This window comes from Neolamprologus multifasciatus, chromosome 10 (genome assembly GCF_963576455.1).
Source record: "Neolamprologus multifasciatus chromosome 10, fNeoMul1.2, whole genome shotgun sequence".
NCBI classification, from domain to species: Eukaryota; Metazoa; Chordata; class Actinopteri; order Cichliformes; family Cichlidae; genus Neolamprologus; species Neolamprologus multifasciatus.
Genome location: NC_140448.1, coordinates 4,987,083 through 5,007,900, shown reverse-complemented (window position 1 = coordinate 5,007,900; position 20,818 = coordinate 4,987,083). Strand labels below are relative to the sequence as shown.

Genomic DNA, 20,818 nt, shown 5'->3' with positions numbered 1-20,818 from the left:
CGTAACAGTTGAGACTGAACATAAAAACAACAAATGTCTCACATTTTGTCGTTGCTCGACACTGCGTGTATAGAGCAGGTAGTGCAACAATAGAAAAATAGTTGCGGGACGGCACTGTGTAGCGTTTGTCTAGGGTGTTGATCATTTTCCTAAATCCCTCGTTTTGCACAGTGTTGATGGAGCCATATCTTTGGTCAGGTGATAAGTAACAGCCTCCGTAATTTCTTTGTGCCTGCGGGAGTTCGACGGGTTTAGGGAAGCGCTGTATAAGGTTCCCGTTATTGATGTTTGGGTGGTTGACCGGGACGGATTTTCTCCTGTCACTTTCTCGTCATCCCTGACGTGCTCTCCGTTGTTTTTTCCTGCTAATTTTAGCAGCCAGCTTCTGTATCACGTGGTATAAGGCTCCGCCCTTGTTAATTGTAGAGCAGGAAGAGTGAGCGCTTGTTTTCATGCAGATTACGTCCCGGATCAAAATGCGGTACAATCGTCGTCTCTCTCTCTTTTTTTTAAAAAATCGTTGTCATTTGGAAATGAGATCGCACATAAGTATGAATCGAGATCGCGATTTTCTAACGATTAATCGTGCAGCCCTACTTTTCATGCACTCACCTTTACTTTATATGTTGAGGAAAACTTTTCCTATACTAGTGACACACACTACAGCAACAGCAGTAATGAAGTTTTCCCACAAACACTTTTTACACCAACATTTAAAAAGAAACCAATAAAAACAAGACAAACAAACAAACGAAGCCCGACTCAAATACAAAAAAGCACAGAGTCAGTAGAATAAGTAACAGTTGTCTGTAAGCAAGAAGATTATTTGATCAGTGATAAAATCAGCAACTTTTCCTGAATATCAACAAACAAATAAGCACAGAAATTATGGTGTAAAGTGTTTATATATACGATTTACATCACTGATGTCCTCCCCATGTTTTAAACATTTATAGACTTTTCTACAACTTGATAAGAGGAAGAATGACATCAATCTATAATTATGTTATTAATACATTAATGCCATGGTGACCTGTTTTTCTCTTGAACAAATAGCACGTCGTCATAGTCACCATCTAAAAGATTCCAACAAGATGCTCGGTGTTGATTTTTCCTCCTTTTAATTTTAACAGTTACTGATGACCACTGCGTTTATACTGTTAACACAGGTCGGGTGGGGAACTCGGCGTCCTGCAGGTTTTAGAGTCAGCACACCTGAATCAAATGTTTTCATTACCAGCCCTCTGGAGAACTTCGAGACATGTTGAGGAGGTCGTTTAGCCGTTTAAATCAGCTGTGTTGGATCAAGGACGCGTCTAAAACCTGCAGGGCCCTCGAGGCCTGGAGTTCCCACCCCTGATGTAGGTATAAACGCTGTGCTAAAAGCGAGGGCGGCTCACGGGGTGTAACCTTGGGAAAACCTTTTAAACTTCCGCTCCGACTATTCCAAACCTGATCATTAAACACCAGAACACAGAAAGCTCTACATGTGAAACGGGCTGAATAGACGCTAATTAAGATGGTTGGGTACTCACTAGCTGTCACGCTGAGATCGAGCACACACTGCTCTGCGCCGACGCGATTGGTAGCGGTGCAGCGATACGTGCCAGATGCACTGGCAGATGCATTCTTCACGTTGACTGTGCCTGACACAGGATCTAAACAAACAAACACAAACAGTGAAAAGACGACAGAGTTAAACACAAACAGAGTTATGTGCAGGACCTTTAGTTTGACCTTGTAAAAAGCTGCATTACCCAGCACTGAGGAGGCGGGCAGCACTTTGCTGCCAGTAGTCTTCTCCCAGCTGTATTTCATGGGTTTGCTTCCTGCGTCAGATGTGCACCTCAGCACAACGTCTTTGCCTTCATGCGTGGAGCCCTCGGTGTAGCACCTGGGCTTGGACGGCTTCTCTGTGGAGAGCAAAGAGGCAGAGGAAGCCAACCCGGTGATTTTCCAATCTTACAGTGTGCGTCTGTGTATTGTGTATCCTTCTTTACTCAAAGCAGCCTCATCTGACAAGTTAGAGCAGTAATCAGAGTAATTGATACATCTGTAGTTACTAAGAGCTGTCACTCAGGATGATCGTGTAGAAATTAGGCGCTACGTCAGTGGACACGCAAGCACACGTTTGCTGGTTCAGTCAGGGTGTTGGTAAGAGATGAGACGGATTCAAAAACAAGCCCAGACATGCGGTGAGGGAGAGAAAGTGACGGGTAATATTTGGACAGAGGAAATCTAAGACAAGGGAGCCGGAGATCGACAGACGGATCGGTGCTGCAGCTGCAGTAATGCGGACGCTGCAGCGGCCCGTCGTGGTGAAGAGGGAGCTGAGTGTAAAAGCGAAGCTCTCAATTCACCGGTCGATCTACGTCCCTACCCTCACCTATGGCCACGAGCTGTGGGCAGTGACCGAAAGAACGAGATCGCGGATACAAGCGGCAGAAATGAGCTTCCTCCGAAGGGTGGCTGGCCTCTCCCTTAGAGATAGGGTGAGAAGTTCGGCCATCCGGGAGGGGCTCAGAGTAGAGCCGCTGCTGCTCCACATCAAAAGGAGCCAGCTGAGGTGGTTCGGGCATCTGACAAGGATGCTTCCTTGGCGCCTCCTGGGTGAGGTGTGCCGGGCATGTCCCACCAGGAGGAGGCCCCGGGGCAGACCCAGGACACGCTGGAGAGATTATATCTCTCGGCTGGCCTGGGAACGCCTTGGTGTTCCCCCGGATAAGCTGGAGGAGGTGGCTGGGGAGAGGGAGGTCTGGGCCTCTCTGCTTAGGCTGCTGCCCCCGCGACCCGGCCTCGGATAAAGCGGATGAAGATGGATGGATGGATGGAAATCTAAGGCCACAGACTGTGTTCACCGTCAGAAAGCTGACTTCACGGTGCTGTAATGGCTTCTGGAGTGGGCCTCTACAGATCTGAACCAGGCGCCAGGCGGGAAGGGAGGAGCTTAGCAGGCATAACCATAAGGATTAACAGTACGCTGACAGCACTGAGTGCGCCTTCCAATCTAATAAACACACAGGACGAGGTTAGAGGGGGTAAAACAGAGAGCAGGAGAGCACAAATGAAGCAGGTGCTAACGGACAGATGGTAGAGTGATGGACGCCAAGGCTGCGCGGCTCCCAAGTCTCTGGCCTGCACTTTGCTGCAGACACACATTCGCTCGCTCACACAGTAAATGTCAGTGAGTTATGACATTTTTAAAAGCGTCTTTTAAAGGTGAAAGTCAAGTCGACACATCTGAGCTCCTCTTTTTTTAGGGCTTCTGTCCTTTGAGTGGATTTACTCTCCTGAATGATGAGGTGAAAAGGAGGCTGGAAGAGCACAGAGACGACGCGATACAGACGGCCCTGCTGCGTTAAATGAACATTCATTACGTGCACGAGGTGTGTGGAAAAGGAAAAAATAGATGTTGGTTTGCATTGCAGACGGGAGATGCACCGCTTCACAAATAACTTTGCTAAACGTGGAACGGTAAAGTGGAATATAAGTGACTCGCGGGCCAGGCAGACGGAATTAATGAGATTGGCTGTTGAGCTGGATGTGATGAGGATTGTCTGAACACGGGCAGGGCCGAGTGATTGGCTGCTGAGAGCGTAGGCGGGGCCTAGTCAGAAACAGTTGTTAGAGATGCTGACGTGCAGTACTGAACTGCAGGTGGGTACTCTCCTCCTGTTAGCTTCAATGTCCTGCTGCAACCAGAGGAGAATACACAACGAGGCGTGCTGCCCTGTGCACAGCGCCTGGACGCCGTGTACACTGCAGGTGTGAGCGTGTGTGTGCGCGCATGGCAGCGATCGTGACAAACCACGGCAAAAACCCGGTAAATATACTCAGGTCGGCTTATGTTCATGCACACAGACACACACGTGTGCACGTCCGCCCTGCTCTTGGGGACCATCCACCTCGTGACAACATCAACCTCGAGGTAAAATGCAGAGCAGGCAAGATGTCCTCACCTCTCCTTTTAACATCCTCTACCCCTGGGGTCAACAACTAGCAGCCTGTCAGCTCCTGTAGCCTCGAGCGGTCTCTCAAACACACACAAACACTCGCGGCTAAAGCTATCCGGATTTCAGCCTCACTACATGTTTATTCATTAGCCGATGCCCTTAAACACAGCAGCTCAGAATGAACGAGTCAAATGATTAAAATAAGGAGGGTAACTAGAACAGCAGCGTACGCTTCGTTAATACTTTAACAGGAGGCAGTGTAGCTGTAACAGATCTGTAGAAACAGGTGGATAAAACACAGCAGGTTCGTGCATCATATCAACCACTGCCTGTGCTGCATGCGGCCTACGTTTCAACCAAAATTTCAAACAAAAGAGAATTTAAAATACTCATAAATCTCCCTCGCTAGTGAAAAATGTAGAAGCATAGCTGGCAGGAGAAGCTATCACAGCATATGCGCAGTCAAACGTATTAGCGACGACTCAAGCAGTGACTAAGTTTTGCTGTTTGCCTCCCGAAGGCCTCGTCGATGCCTCTCGACTCAGACGCTGCCACGTTTTTTGTCCAAATTATCTGCAGCATTCGCCCTTTATTAGAGAACTGCTCTGTGCTGCAGCATCACAAGTTTGCTTCTCACCAACTCGTGTTTTTCTGGTTGAGCTAGTCGGTGCGGTGCGGTCACTTTTCCTCACGATATCGCGTCAGCCATTTCTGGAGCTCGTCCTATCTTTAGAACAGAAACTGTGCTGATAACAGAGCTTCCACAGCAGCTAAACACACAGATTATCCCACAACACACACACACACTAGTGTTACACGTGTAGGCTGTTTTTCCCCACATGCAAATAGCGAGCTGGTTTCGGGAGGCGATTCACTTTCAACATCATTTAGCTGCCTGACTGACCAGTGAGGCCGCTGTGAGTGTGTTTGCCTCGGGACTGAATCGTCTGACTTATACAACTATGATGTGTCACCCATCTCACTCTGTGCAATAAAAACAACAGCTGAGCGCATTCACTTCCTTTCAGCCTGATTTGCAACAGTGGAATTTTGCATTAATTAGCAATGCTGTCGCTATGTCAGCTGTTAATTAAGGTTTCTAAGTGGAAAAGCATAACTTTTCCTGACTGACATTATAATTGTACAAAGCAGGTATTAAAATGGGTAAAATACAGAAAAAAATATTTTCAAATGTCTGAATAATCCTTTTAGACACCATCGCGGCGAGTGTAGCGGCGATGCTCTACAGCCACAGGGAAGGTTATGCTCTCTTAGGAGGGATTACATCAAAACGGCCAAAGTGGACAAAGGGCGTATGATCTGCTGCGTTTCCACAGCAGAGGCAGAGAATTTACCCTGTGAGGGGAAAACAGTGCTAGGACACTGCTAGCCTGATGCTAATGTGAGCGTCCTACACACTAGGGGTGCAACTATACACAAAATTCACGGTTCGGTTCGATACTTTGGTGTCACGGTTCGATATTTGTTCGATACAAAAAAAATGTTCATGCTTTTTTAATTTGTCATTTATTAAAATTATAAATATATATTTTAACTCAAAAGTACAGTTTTTAAATGTAATGTTGCTGAAACAACAAAGTAATAAAAAAAAAAATCTATCTGATGGAGAAATCACTCATCTTTGGAAAAGAGAGTTTATTACAGAGAAATGTCTCTTTCCAAAATAAAAGCTATACTATACGCTTCTTCTGGGCTATATTCTCAGCAGCATATTAAACATATCAGGTCCCCATAAGGAGAATCATGTGCTAACGGCTGTCTAAATGACTCGGCTAAAGTTTGTAGCATGCGTGCTTGTTGTTTTTGTCTGCTTCCACTTGTCTTTGCACGAGGATGATGTCGGAGTAAATGTGCAGTCATATTCGTTGTGTTCCCACTAGTGCTGTCAGCGTTAATCTGAAATGACGTTAACGTCACAACACGGCAAATCTCCGTTAACGAGCTACCGCAGGTCGCCCCGTGCGTGGGGCTGGACAGCGTCAACATGTTAACGAGCTAACTGCGCTAACGAGCTAACTGCGCTAACGAGCTAACTGCGCTAACGAGCTAACTGCGCTAACGCACTAGTTCCACCCATGTAATTGAGCATTGCGTGGCACATCCGACATACTGTTTTACTTTTGTCCATGACGCGCTTACCTTCAGCGTCATACTTCACATGAAAACCAAAATAGTTCCAAACGCCAGATCTGAATGAGGGTGGGGGAGGTTCAATTTGCCATGTTGCAAGGAGAGCTTAGCTTCTGTCTCGCTAGCTTGCGCTGCGCTCAGTGAATCTGCGTTCGACTACTCCGCCTAGGCTGCACTGTCGAGCGCAGATCCACTGAGCGCTCAACACAGACAGCACCATCAGAAGGAAAGTTGATAAAATAAATTAAAAATGTTGTATTGTTGGATACATATGCTTACCGAACCGAAAGCACTGTATCAAACGGTTCAATATCGATACGAGTATCGTTGCACCCCTACTACATACCCATAACATGCAGCTGCATTTTCTTGTTGCGGACACCAGGGGCCTTCTTCACTTTGCACTGGTAGGTGCCAGTGTCCGTCGACTTCACCGTTAGGATGTTGATTGAGGCATCGCCGTTCTTCGGATCGGGCGAATTGAAGTGGACCCGACCTTTGACGGGTGTGGCGTAGTCCTCGTAGGCTCTGTCGCCAGAGTACAAAATGATCTGTTTTGGAAATAAAGCAAAGGAAAGATTCACATTTAAACCAAAGAAAACATAAAAGCACTGCTAGAAAAAGTCAGCTGAGACGAAAGTTGTTTACTTCCTGCAAGCATTGGCTTTGTTTACTGAACCAGCTGAAATGCACAGAAGCAATAAAGGACAGTCTCTTATCTCTGCGCTGCCCTTCAGCCTGCCAGCCTCTGCTGTTTTGCCCTTTCTGTGCGTAAGAAGAATGAAGGTGGAACAAACAAAGCCGGCACTGTGGAGCTAAATCAACACCTGCTGTGTCAACAAAGCTCCCAATTCTATCCGACCACTTCACCACACACACGCACACAACTGTCTGGGTCTTGAAAGCAGCAAGGAAATGCCTCGAAATAAAGGCCAGGTGGAGCTAATGAGAGGCTTTGTAGCTAGAAGTGGGCAGATAGTGGAGGGGGGAACAGAAACACACAGAAAAAGAACAGAGGCTACAAGAAACACAAACAATGAAAAGAATTTTCATTCTCTTTCAGACGCTGGCATCTTCTACACATTTCCATGGAGACAGTCATCAGCAGGCTTTTCTGTGCCATGATCAACAGCAATACCCCAGAGTGGAGACGAGCAGAGAGAAAGTTAACGTGGCAGGAGGAGAGGAGGAATAATGAACCTATCAGAGGAAGCAGAGCACTGAAAGGAAGCACAAGGCACAAAACAAAGGAGTCGGCGAGCTTCTAATGTCTACGCCGACTCGCCCTGCCTCTCAATTCCCAACTGGACGCCTGGCTTCTCGAGACAGGCGACCTCACAGTGCCCGCTGTGTTCATCTTGTACGTATTAGCCGTGTAAACAGGTAATTGTGGTAAAATTCCTCTTGGCTCTCAGGGGAGGAAAACCTATCCTTCTGACTTCACTGGGGATCACAACATCAGCAGCAATAACAGCGATGAGACCGCGGTGGAGAGGAAATTAAATTGCCCCGAGCTCAGCCAGACGAGAGCTCTCACTTGGGCTCAACTACTTCACAGATGGGAGTGCTTATGCACATGCACACCTCCAGCTAAAATAAATAAATAAACTGCACAGTAACCTTGAGAATAATAAAAAACAAGATCATGAAACCATAAAGGGCAAATGACTCGACCAGCTGGAGAAGGACAGAAGTGCTGCATCTCACAACAGGTAGGCTGTGTGACGATGTTGCCAGCTGGCCTACCGTTCAATGTGACTGAATGGTAGGCCGCTGCAGAGGCGAGAAGAGCTCGACCGGCCAGTTTCATGGAGCACACGATGAGGTGACATCATCGTCATGTGATGCTGTTACTCGGGGAGTGAAAGAGGAAAAGCTGCAGCTCATTTGAGAGGCAAAGCACACGGCAGCAATACCTGTATCATCTAAACAACCTGCACCCTTCTGTCTCTGCACTCCCACCGAGGCTGGTGACTCGGACGGCTCAACGTGCTGCCGCCGCCACCTTTCAGGAGGTTAGCGCTCAATCTCTACCTGAAAACGTCCAACGAAACACGTCCGTGAGCCTCTGAATAGAAACGATTCAACTTTCACCAAACCTCGTCACATTTTTACACAAATCCTTCAATATACAGAAATTCCTGTTTCAATAACGTCGACAAACAAAAGGCTCTGCTGTTACACTCAAAGATAAACGAAGCAGTTTGTGCGACAGAGCTGTGTGCTCTTTCTCCTGCTCACATCAGGTTTCCTAATTGTTTTCTGTTGCTGTTGTTTTCACATTGGTGGCGAATACTCAGTCAGGGCACGCCCTCCCTTCAGCCGCTCTGTAGCCAGGCAATGAGAGCCAAATGCAAATGACTGATACTGTAGGCATGTCTGGCATCTCACACCGAGGCCTAACAAAGCAGGATGCATTAGCTATGCTTCACCACCCTGAAAAAGATCCTGACGATATGTAGGATGTGTCAAATAAAAGGCGCTGCCACTACGTCGATGCTGAGAAAAGCTCAAACATAAAGCACATTAAAGCTTCAAATGAGGTCACCGGCATAGGCCACACATGCCACACAACCCCGGCCTTGTGTCCTGATCTTACAGACTAGTTCTCTATTTAAAAATATTATCTGACAGCAGCCTTTCCCTTTGTCTGGATTTCCACAGCTCAGGTGAGCAAAGGCTCCGAGCCTCTGGCTAAAAACTCTCATTGCTCCGACTCCGGCAGCTTTGCTTTTAGCAGGCTGGCCTAATTCTATTGAACACTGTCACATATATTAAAAATGGCAATTTGGAGTTAACACGCCGCTAATTACAAAGAATTTACTGTGCGCACGACTTCACGTTGGTTAACGGCTACACAAATCTGAGCGTGCGTATGTAGCGAGAACAATCTGATAGGTCAAGGAGAACAAATATGTTCAGAGAGAGACGTCCGACTTGTCCAAATCCCTCCCAAGGTTTGGAAACATTAACACATGTGCACATGGAGCCAGCGAAATGGCACGTAATAAAGACAATAAACTGTGGATTCAAAGGCTTTTGGGGGATATTTGATATATTTCTGCAGCTGTATTCAGACACAAGGAAGAGGCCGTCCTAAAAACCACAATCACATAGTTTTTAAGTGAACGTGTATTTCCTCCCACACTCTAGCTAATGAGTCACAGCAAAAAGAAACAGAGTTAAAGGCAGAAATGTACAGACAGTCAGTTGTACCTGACTGAGAGGGGGGCTGGTTGGGACTGCAGACAGAAACAACAGTGGGTGGAGGACAGAGATGCCTAATGATGAGGCTGTGACCCATTTATAACATTTGGCTCACAAAAAAGCCAAAGGACGCAAGGGAAGGAGAAAAAAAAGGAGAGAGGGATGAAAAAGCTTTGTGACAGGTGGCAGAGCAGAGAGCCACAGGAGAGGACCGTCCCACAGTAGAAACCATCTCTAAAGGCTGTTTCAGGCACTCCGCTGGCTTCATCTGTTAAAGTGATGGCATTCTTTCATTCAGACATAGTTAATAGAGATTGAAAATGTGACGTCATTCAAGGGTAAAACCGCAAAGAATTCTGGGAACTCGTGGCAAGAGGTAGTAGCGCACGCAGGCTTTCAATTGAAATCAGTTACACAGCGATAAAAAGAAACACAAAAAACTGTCAAGAAGCTGTTGTATTATTAACTGCAATAGCCGGTCGCATGACAGCCATGAAGCCGACGGGTAAAGAGATCGTTTTTCTTTTATCGATTACGTCGTTGAAGAGAAATTATTCGAGCCATGTTTCTGAAGTAAAAAGAGGCGACAGGTGGCCTGGATTGCAGCCATTCAAAGACCAAATATAACGTCCCAGAACATCCAGCTCACAGGTTAGTCTGCTCCAAGCATTTCCACAAAGGTCAGTGTTTTGTAGTAGTTAATATGTCATTTTTCTTAACATAATTGGTGATATAGGTTACAAGCAAGTCTGGCGCTGAACAGAAATTGTGGCGCTATGCTATCACTAATTGCCCAGTACGATTACAGCATACAATATTATTGTCACTGCTACATTTCTGTAATGAACCAGAAATTATTTCCACTACTAATTAATTACCGTTGAGCTCAAAGGTCCTATTAATAAACGGTTAACGAATGTGTATTTATGAAGACGATTTGTGAGACTGGTAAACTTATGATACATACGATGGTCTTTCGTTCTACACGGTGCATTTCATGGTCCTGTACCCATCCGTCGGTAAACTGTACCTGGGCTTGATGCAGTGACCTGAAGTTACTGAACTTCATGAGTGTATGCACTCACTCCAAGAACCGTATTATTATAAATATGAGCGTGGTGAAAGTTGGGCAGCACGCTAACGTATTTTGTCCACTCTGTGTGCTCGTAAGGGTCTAACCCTTTCACTCCTTTGATTTTTTCCTCGTATCTTTTCTTTGACTTTTCATCAAGTCTGTCTTTGTACGGTCCGGCATTGTTCTCCTTCGTTTTGTACATAACTTTTTTGGGGGGCAAAGAAAAAGCAAGAAGGTATTGGAACCGGAGAATGAACGTTTTGCGGTGCTGCAAATGCTTGCATTTGATGCGGTACTTGGATTGTTTTGCCACGAGTTACCGGCATGCAATGCGCGAAAGTCACGTGGTCTGTCAATCTCTATACTCCTCATGGCTTCACATTTAAACACTGAACGAGGCTGCCATTAAATGGAGGATCTCCACGTGCTGTCAGGGCTTCAGCAGCTTCCCAAGCTCTTTTCAGAGACCCAGAGACCGTCATGAATTAACTCTTTAAGACCTACCATAGAACCAAGTCTGCCAGAGCTTATATTATATTTTTACATGCTGTGGAGCCATTTTTGGGAGCATTTCAAGTTGCTATACATCAATACAACCATTACAGCCTAAATTTTAATAATATGTCTGCATTAAGTGCATAGTAATTACATAAATTGCAAAAAAGTGCAATAAACTGCAAAAAAATTGAAAATCGTTTTTGTTTTTTAACATATATTTCTAGTTAGAGAAATTTAAGAGGCTTATCCCTCAAAACTGTAAATACAAAAAAGTTGCACAAAAGAGTTTCCCACCACAGGAAATTTATTTTGAGTGTCTTCATAGTTTTATTTTTGAAATACACCAATTTTTATACATTGCAGGAAAAACGAAAATAAATATTATAGTGCAAATTTGCAAAAAAGCAGCATATGCATCAAAATAAACTATTTCCAGCAGTGCAATATGAGTCCTAAGCATCCCAGAAACCACACAGAAAGTCATAAAGTCAAAGATAACTTTTAAAAACACCAGTATAGGCTCATGAGGCCCAGACGGTAAAAAACTACATTTGGAATATAAACTACAAAATGACGTCACTTCCGGTTTCGGGCAGGTCATGGCGGACATGCAAAAGTTCGCGCTGACGTCTATTCCAACGTAGGAAGTGTTATGAACAGCTGATCGGATCGGCAAAGCGTGTTTCTGGAATATTATGTTTTTGTTGCTGCAAGTGCTTTTTATGCAGTTTTTGCAAAGCTATATGTGGAAGGAAACTGTGACCGAGGACAAGCTGATGGCATAAGATGTAAGTACAACTCCTCCGGTTTCATATGCAAAAAACATTATTGCGCTAGCTTACGTGGTTGCAGAGCTACCGGGATTTAAAAATAGTTACGCAAAACAGAGCGTGCTGCTCTGACCGGCTTTAAAAGGGTTAAGGACAGCACACACATATTTTCATTTTAAAACACTTACCACTTGGTCGTCTTTCTGGTTGTCAGACGCCACCAAGCTCCATTCAATATCCAGTGGTCCAGAATCTTCAGCAGCCAGAGTGAACTGGCAATCCAGCTTCACGCTCTGCCCGCTGGCCACCTCTGTGGGCGTCGACGCTGAAGATGATGTGATCTCTAGACCTGAGGTCAACCCTGGAAGCGAAGAGCATTAATTAAAGTCACTAACGGCAACATATATAATAACACAAGGACAACGACGTTTGCAAGAGCTGTTAACCGTGAGCTTACTGACAGTTTTGGAGGTGACTTTATATTCTGTTTAACATCATTTGAAAGACGGCCTAAAAATGAGAATAAAGCATGTTTTTCATAATTAGGAGTTTTTATTCTGAGACCAAAGAGCTTAGAGTCTGTGATAAGGGTGACTGCACTAAGCCTCAGTAAAGAGAGCAAGCCTTGTGCTAAAAACACTGCATCACAGCATAGAGGGTTTAAATGTACTGACAGAAAAACAAATAAATATAAAACAGCAAAGGAAATTATTTTTGCTTGTCTGTTATTTACAACTCATGTCATGTTTGCATCTTTATTTGTCTCATATATATACACACTTTACATCTGCACAATGTAAAGCGAGACTAACACAGCAGATCATAGCTTAGCTGAACGAATGGTGATAATAATAAAGACAAACTGAAGCAGCCTCTTAAGCATTTATTCTTAGAATGAATAAACATAATTTCCAGGGCGACATCATCTGGGTTAAGATTTTTTATTCAATATTATAATTATAATATTATATATATTTATTCAGATTTAAGCTCTAGCAGGAGCACAGCCCATAGAGAATGGAGTTGTCACATGCCGCCTCAATGTATTAAAATCCTTCTGACAGCTTGCCACCGTCCAACCAACGAGCAGGGGGAGAACTTCTTAAAAAAAAAATTATCTCAATATGTTGCTCCAAAAAATGCTTTAAATGTGTTACACTTAAAAATACTGCAAAATAGCATCAAACACATGTAACTAAATGTATCTACTGGGTATTTCTGTCCATAGCGACATCTGCATCTCATTTTAGCTCCTTTCATGTACTAACTGACAGATGGAGCGGACTAATCTGCAAACGTATTTGGTGGAACAGCAGCCAAACCTGGCAACTGTTTACACACATTAACAGCAAAAATTAAAATCAAAGGAAGGAAAAAAATCAGCTTCCAAGGTGTAGATGTTAGGGCTGCTCGATTATGGCAAAAATGATAATCACAATTATTTTCACTGCAATTGAGATCTCGATTATTTAACGATATTTAACAATAACAATTTATTAAATTAGTGACTTTAAAAAATAATATAAAATAGTGCAAATACTGATAACAGTGCAAATGTTTGCAATATAAAAATAAATGAAAAATGTAAACATCTATGTTTAGTGAACTTTGCAGTGTTGCTCTGTGGTGCAGCTACGACACTGTAGCAAAGTTTACACACTGTGTCTACTTGATCCACGTCTGACTCATGAACCCATAATGTTTCCACACCACTCAAGTTTTTTTTTACCTCTTTTCAACCAACAGCAGTCACTCTCCTCTCCAAATAACTTCTGCTTAGCTTTCCGAGCTTCCCTCTTAATCAGCGGTCACCAACCCCCGGGCCTCGTGAGTCGTTTGGTACCGGGCTCGTGAGGCTCAGGTGTGAAATGTATAGTTTTCAGGGTTTTTATCGGTTTTCAGCGTTATTTTGTTATTGTTTTTATCGTTTACTCGGTTTTCCTGGGTCTTTTCACGTGTGTTATGAATAAATCTTCTTTTTTTCGGTACCGGTACTAGTTTTATTTTGTTGTATTTATCCGCGACACCTTAAAGGCCGGTCCATGAAAATACTGTCGGGCATAAACCGGTCCGTGGCGCAAAAAAGGTTGGAGACCGCCGCTCTTAATTGTTGTGACGCGTGTTCGAAATGCAGAGAGGTGCGCTCGATTTGCCACACGGAGCAGCGCGAGAGTAAAGCACGAGGGAGGGGCTAATAATCGGCTCAGTCATTTTTAATGATCGTTGAAAGCCCAGATCGTAATCGAGATTAAAATTCGATTAATTGAGCAGCCCTAGTAGATGTAGCAAACAAACAGTGTTTCAGTGCATCGTGTGCCATAGAGGGTCACTACTACCACTACAATTCATTGTTTAACCTTCAAAGTATTCTGTTATCCAAACCAGCTGATCGCGGATGCCTAACCCCGACGTTTCAATGTCATCAGTAGGGTTAACCAGGATATCTGATGTTGGAGACAGCTCACTGCAGGGGAAATACTGTTTCCAGGCTCTCAAGGTAAAGAAAGCGTTAGCTACAAGTCCCTCAGTGGCTTCATGCCCCTGTGGTAGACGAAAGAATGAAACTTAAACACATGCAGAGAGTGACAATCTGACTCCAACCCACTACTGCTGAAGCTCAGAGAACATGAGCACTTGATAGCACAAGCTCAGTTTTATTCCCATGGCCACCGGGGCTGCAGCTGGTTGTTTCAGCCCACAGATTTTGACAGATGCCCTTGATGGGAACGATCCACCGCCTTCAGCAGAAGCACGAGAAAAATAGAGAAAAGCTAGATATGCGTCTGTCACTGTCAAAGCGGATCCTCAGCCTGGCATCTGCACTAAGGCACGCCGTGTCGATTCATCAAACACTTAAAGAAGCTGCAGCACATTTTAAAGTTGCTTAGAGAGGAAAGAAAAATAATCAGCTGGAAAGGTTTATCGCAGCGACTGCTTTCTCTGATGAGTAATGATGCACCTGTTGAATCAATGGCAGCTATCTGCAGCCTTGGGTAGCATTTGTTTCAATTACAGTGCAGCTAGAGGCCTTTTTCATTACGCACCACACAAATGAGAAAAAATGCCATTTCAGGACATTATACCTTCAACGGGCAGACACATTTGATTGCCTGTACACCTCAATGACAACATATTCTGTGATAGGCTACAGAATATGTTATGATAAAGAAAACACAGGAAGTGTATTCTTAATTCTTCATCAAGCCCAACATGCAGACGCAGCTTTCCCCCCAACGATGAGATAAATCCATTTAATCCTGCTTCAGGAAGTATAAACTCAAGTAGAGGAAGTGCAATGCAAATAAGGTAATCTGAGTATTCATAAGCCCTTTTCAGACATTAAATGTGTAACGTAACTAGGGCTGCCACAAATGATTATTTTGATAGTCGACTAGTCACCGATTATTTTTGCGATTAGTCGACTAATCAGATAATCATCCATTGGACGTAAAACTACAGCTTATTGCACCAGCAGCATCTGCTCTTATATAACTATCATTAGCTTACAGCTTTAAGTGTTTAAGGTATGTGCTAACTAAAAATAAAGACAAGATGATAGTTTATTGAATTTTAATGAAATTTGCAGATTGTTTCGGTGAAGTTTAATAAACTCCTTGCTATCTAAAATATAACAGGACACCGGAGTAAATTCTGAGCATCTCACACTTCTGATAATCAGCTGTCTGCTTGACGTTTATTCAGCTGTGTAAAAACTATAACTTTAATCTCAGCCTAACCGATTTACTCAGGAACAAATAAAATACTGAAAAAAGCCAAACAATAACATTTTTAAGTTATCTAAGTGACTTATATATATTTAACCTGAGTAGTGAAAGACGGCGGTGGGTTTGAAAACGATTAGCCGGGAGTCCGGTGTTCTCACGGCTCTAGTGAGCCTAGCCCCCGGCTAGCTATCGAGCTAGTGGCTAACAGACGTCTCCGAAAACGTCGGAGCGCTTTTGAAAATATGTGGTGTCTTGATAAACTGAGCAGATATTTGAAGTTTACACAGCTACATTCTCGCCCGAAAATATGTTAAACGTTTATTTTGTGACCCAGAAAGAATAATAAGAGTAATATTAAAACTAACTAGCTGCCGCCATTGTTGTAAACTGAGCTGGGCTGCGCTATGAATTCTGGGACACAGCTTCTTCTTCTTCTTCGGGGTTTAACGGCAGCTGGCATCCTTGTACATGCAGTGCTGCCATCTTCTGTTTCAGTCCGTTATTACACTCTTAAATCCTACTACTTATTCCTGCGTCTTTTGGGATCTTACAAAGCTTCAAACGACGCGTCGACTATTAAATCAGTCGTCGACGGTTTTGATAGTTGACGTAATCGTGACTAGTCGACTAATCGTGGCAGCCCTACCACAAATGAATAATATTTACCCACTGGGTGTATTAGAAATACACTAGGACATCTCAGTTGAGCTCATTGTTATGATTTCAACATTACCAACAGGAAAAAAATGCCTTCTTATCTCATAAGGCACACCACACTGTTTGTAGCTCACACAGTGTTGAGCAACATATACTGTATTTAGGAAACACCACAATCAGAACAGATATGATCTCACTGAGGTCAAAGTCTTCAGCGGTGCTGCATACAATCATCGGCTTATATAGGATGAGCTTCAGTGTTTATTAAGAGAAATAGCAGCAGAGCAAAAGTAAACAGGCCTTCTTCCCTGAGGGTAATATAATCGAGTGATAAGGAAGGCCATCATTAAAGTCCAAGGAAAACTATGAAAAATGGGCTGGTTGTAAACGCAGTCATGCAAACACTCCAGCCACAGATTTATTTCCTTGAGCTCAGAGTCTGCCATTGTAGTAAGATGTGTGCTGTGTGTGCATGTAGGAGGAGAGCTGAGCAATGAGGGAGTGCATGCTGGCTAATTAAAGTCTATCCTAATAACTATTCGTGGCTGTCTGCGCCTCTGTGAGCGACTCGCTGTCTGACGCAGCACACCCAGCATGGTTACTGGGAGACCAGGAATGAATGAGCAGAAGGAATTTAGGGTGTCAGCGTGCTCCACCCCGTACCCCCCCACTACCACTATCTCACTCACTCATCCCCCTCTCTGTCCCTCCCAGCCTCTGTCTCCAACACACCCGTAATTGTAAAGCGCCAGTCCCACAGGCCTCCAACTCTCCACAGTCCTGCTGATTGTAACCCCCCCACCTCACCGCCACCTTTGTCAGCATACAATGGGGAGCGAATCCTGTCTCCTGGCAACCAATCCCTCCGAGAAGGTTGCCGTGGTGCTTAAAAGACTGCATGGGAGGAAGCGAGGGGGAAAGCGAGCGAGTCAGCGAGTGTGGTAAAGAGAGGTAGAAAGAGGTTAAGCAGGAGGACGCGGCAGGAAGATTCATAAAAAGAAGTTGATGTAACTTCAGCATTTGAAAGTGTTTATGGGGCTCGAGCTGACTCAGACATCCACGTGGTTTCGTTACAAAGTAACAGACACCGTCTCATAGTGCAGACTTCAATCAGTTTGCCAGGCCATACAGCACTTCCTCATTCACCCACTCGCTAACTCAACATTAGCAGCTGTCCATCAGTGTCCCCTTTAACAGGAGGAGTCTCGGACTCTGTACTCTTCATCTCTACAAACACGTCTCTGCTTATGATTACACTGAGTCTACAGGCAAAACACAAGACCTTTGGTACGCAAAGCTTTCTAGACTACCCAATACTATTCCCAGTAGTACATCAGACCCTTCAGTAGGGCTGGGCGATATGACCCAAAATTCATATCTCGATATTTCTTTAAAGCCATAAGGTAAGAACAAAAAGAGAGTTCTTAGTCAAAGCTGTGTCCCAGATGTCACACAGACACTTTTATTAACATACAGCGCAGATGTACATGAAAAAAACTACTCAAAAATAAATTATGAGCATTTATTAAATAATAATGCTCCACAAATAAAAGAAAACTATGTTGTTTTTGTGCATAACAAAGAGCTCACAATTGTGCAGTCAAAATGTAAACTAAAAGACGCAGAGCGTGATAACAAAGATTTCACAGCTGCTCTCTTTCCAAGTTCGTGACTGACAGCCTGGAGTTTGAAATCGGCTTCATAACCGTGTCTCTAAACAGGTGCCATTTATGGTCCTTATACACACACAATACGGTAATATTACGTTGAAGCACAGTACGTATCACTCCGCGAGGCTCCTCGGTAGCCGTAATGCTCCGACAATCCATCAAGCGCTGCAGCTCCATAGCTTAGCAAAGTCGAACTAAAACATTTTTGCCAGATTGCTGAGCGCTGTGTATCACATAAAATCGGTTTGCGGTCATCAAGCACAACTAGAATTCATACATAAGGCGCGCTGTCGATTTTTGAGAGAATGAAAGGATTTCAGGCCGTGCATGGCGTTAGCGTGGTTAGCGTGGTTAGCGTGGTTAGCTCGTTAGCGCGGTTAGCTCGTTAGCGCGGTTAGCTCGTTAGCGCGGTTAGCTCGTTAACACGGTTAGCTCGTTAACGCGGTTAGCTCGTTAGCGCGGTTAGCTCGTTAGCGTGGTTAGCTCGTTAGCGTGGTTAGCTCGTTAACACGGTTAGCTCGTTAGCGTTTGCCGTGTCCATCTTGTCGCTGCCTGCAGGTGAAGCGATGGGGAGGAGGGGGAGTTGTGTTCAGTGAAGGAGAGGCGAGGCAGAGTAACGTTGCGGGATACTTCTAAATGCAGATTCGAGGAGCAGGGATTGAACCGCAAAACTTCCGATTAGCAGACGACCCACAGCTGTAACCACTCACCAACGCCTGACTCAGGACTGTGAATGTATCCTCGAATGATATACTTTCAGACTCAAATGCACAAAAGAAATGAAAGACATGTTTTTAAAGAAATGGAAAAAGGTTAATTTTTAAAATTAACACATTTCAACTTAATTTCTCTATTTTAAACTATATAATTCAAGATAATTATAAGATAATAAATCTCAGCAACGTCCACTACTAACCTAATCTGAAGTCAGAACAGATTAGCTTCTCATGTGCATAACTTCAAAGCATGGCTATCACTTTTATAGTTTTTTCTTTCTTCCTCTCTTCTAGACAACATGTGGTGAAAAGAGCAGCTCCGCCATTTGCTAAGCTAACATCTCCTGACCCAAACTAAAGACCCTCAGTCTTGGCACAGGTCAGAGTGCACCATAAGCTTCTTGTGAAGTCTGAGAGATAAAGGCAGCAACTATTTCAGTCACTAGACGAAACAACAGCTACAAATAAAGCCTGGCTAGACGAAGGAGGTGAAGGACGCTGCAGTGAGATTTACTTTCTTTAAGGGTTGCTTATCCTTAACGCAGTTACACTATCATTTGGTTTGACGTAAGCTTAAAGTGTTTTGATATTTCAATCAAGTCTGATGTATTGCAGCCTGCTGCTAAAACACACGTATAAGAGTGCATGGCAGAGGAAACAATCTGACAAATAAGACATGCATGTGTGAATTTACATTTCTTCCTCATAAGCAGCGCTGTGGGTGGAATATGTCGAGCTCACTGGAAACCACAAAAACAAACATTAAAACAATCTTAAAAAGTATTATTTCCAACCGAGTGAAAGGAAAATAATCTCATGCGCAAGAACAAACAAACAGCGGCGACAGAGCTTTTGAAAAACGTGGCACATTTTTCCAGCGAGGCGACGACGGTGGGATGAACATTAGCAATTCATTACAGTACATTTGCAGTCTGTGGGGCTCTGGAATGAGCACATTAAACCGCACAGACGCTCTACCCATCACAAACAGGCAAGCCGATCCCTTGTGACAATGTTGAAGAACATCAATTATGTTGGGAATGGCAGAGGATAACTTCATAACTTGGTTGCAGCTCAAAAAAGGCGGCTCTGAATGCTCGCCCCAGTATTCCCGCTGGAGCAATTCAATTTGAAGCAATGTGGGTGCCCTGAGAGCGAGCTTGGCAGGAGTTTATGTAGTGTTGCAGAGGGCTGGGACTGTTGAACCATACTGATTGTGCTGTAATGCAGCCTGAAAGCTCCACTTGCCACACAGAGTAGGCATCAATCCCCATTGCGGAAGACCTAAAGGCTGTTTTGACATAATTGGACATTAAATGATGAAGGGGTGACGAATGACAGGCACTTTACTCAGTCGTCTGACAGCTTTTACACGAGCCTATGGGGGATGCGGTTAATACAGTATCTGTGAAGCTTCCATTTGCTGACCCGTCTATGCGCATTTAATGTGGCGCTAATTCTTAATTACTGCAATTATAAAAGCGAGGCTGACCAACAATCCTGGTATTTTATGACATCACTCAACCGTTCAAAACAGATTAAGGATGATTTTATTTTTCACGTACATTTAAGTTCATTTGGACTCTCGCCATTACCGATGTTAAATTACTGAGGGAATAAAGGAAGCAACAAAAGAAGAAAGAGACCACAAAGGACAATTTCCGTTAGCTCTAGGGCTGCTCAATTAATCGAATTTTAATCTCGATTACGATCTGGGCTTTCAACGATCATTAAAAATGACTGAACCGATTATTAGCCCCTCCCTCGTGCTTTACTCTCGCGCTGCTCCGTGTGGCAAATCGAGCGCACCTCTCTGCATTTCGAACACCCGTCACAACAATTAAGAGCAGCGGTCTCCAACCTTTTTTGCGCCACGGACCGGTTTATGCCCGACAATATTTTCATGGACCGGCCTTTAAGGTGTCGCGGATAAATACAACAAAATAAAACTAGTACTGGTACCGAAAAAAAGAAGATTTATTCATAACACACGTGAAAAGACCCAGGAAAACCGAGTAAACGATAAAAACGATAACAAAATAACGCTGAAAACCGATAAAAACCCTGAAAACTATACATTTCACACCTGAGCCTCAACTCTCGCGGCCCGGTACCAAACGACTCACGAGGCCCGGGGGTTGGTGACCGCTGATTAAGAGGGAAGCTCGGAAAGCTAAGCAGAAGTTATTTGGAGAGGAGAGTGACGCTGTTGGTTGAAAAGAGGTAAAAAAAAAACTTGAGTGGTGTGGAAACATTATGGGTTCATGAGTCAGACGTGGATCAAGTAGACACAGTGTGTAAACTTTGCTACAGTGTCGTAGCTGCACCACAGAGCAACACTGCAAAGTTCACTAAACATAGATGTTTACATTTTTCATTTATTTCTTATATTGCAA

The 20,818-nt window shown here is 44.1% G+C and overlaps 1 protein-coding gene and 1 long non-coding RNA gene across 2 annotated transcripts in view; one reads left to right on the top strand and one right to left on the bottom strand.

Moving 5' to 3' along the window:
• Positions 1 to 20,818, top strand: part of LOC146509425 (uncharacterized) — a 94,034-nt gene that overhangs the window by 14,281 nt on the left and 58,935 nt on the right. The window lies entirely within an intron of this gene.
• cxadr (CXADR Ig-like cell adhesion molecule) overlaps positions 1 to 20,818 on the bottom strand; it is a 59,312-nt gene that overhangs the window by 18,147 nt on the left and 20,347 nt on the right. The window contains exons 2-5 of the mRNA XM_085174028.1: positions 11,843 to 12,015; positions 6,451 to 6,655; positions 1,758 to 1,913; positions 1,536 to 1,658 (exon numbers count right to left, since the gene is read on the bottom strand). Coding sequence (XP_085030154.1) covers positions 1,536 to 1,658; positions 1,758 to 1,913; positions 6,451 to 6,655; positions 11,843 to 12,015 — 657 coding nt within the window. The remainder of the gene's footprint in view (positions 1 to 1,535; positions 1,659 to 1,757; positions 1,914 to 6,450; positions 6,656 to 11,842; positions 12,016 to 20,818) is intronic.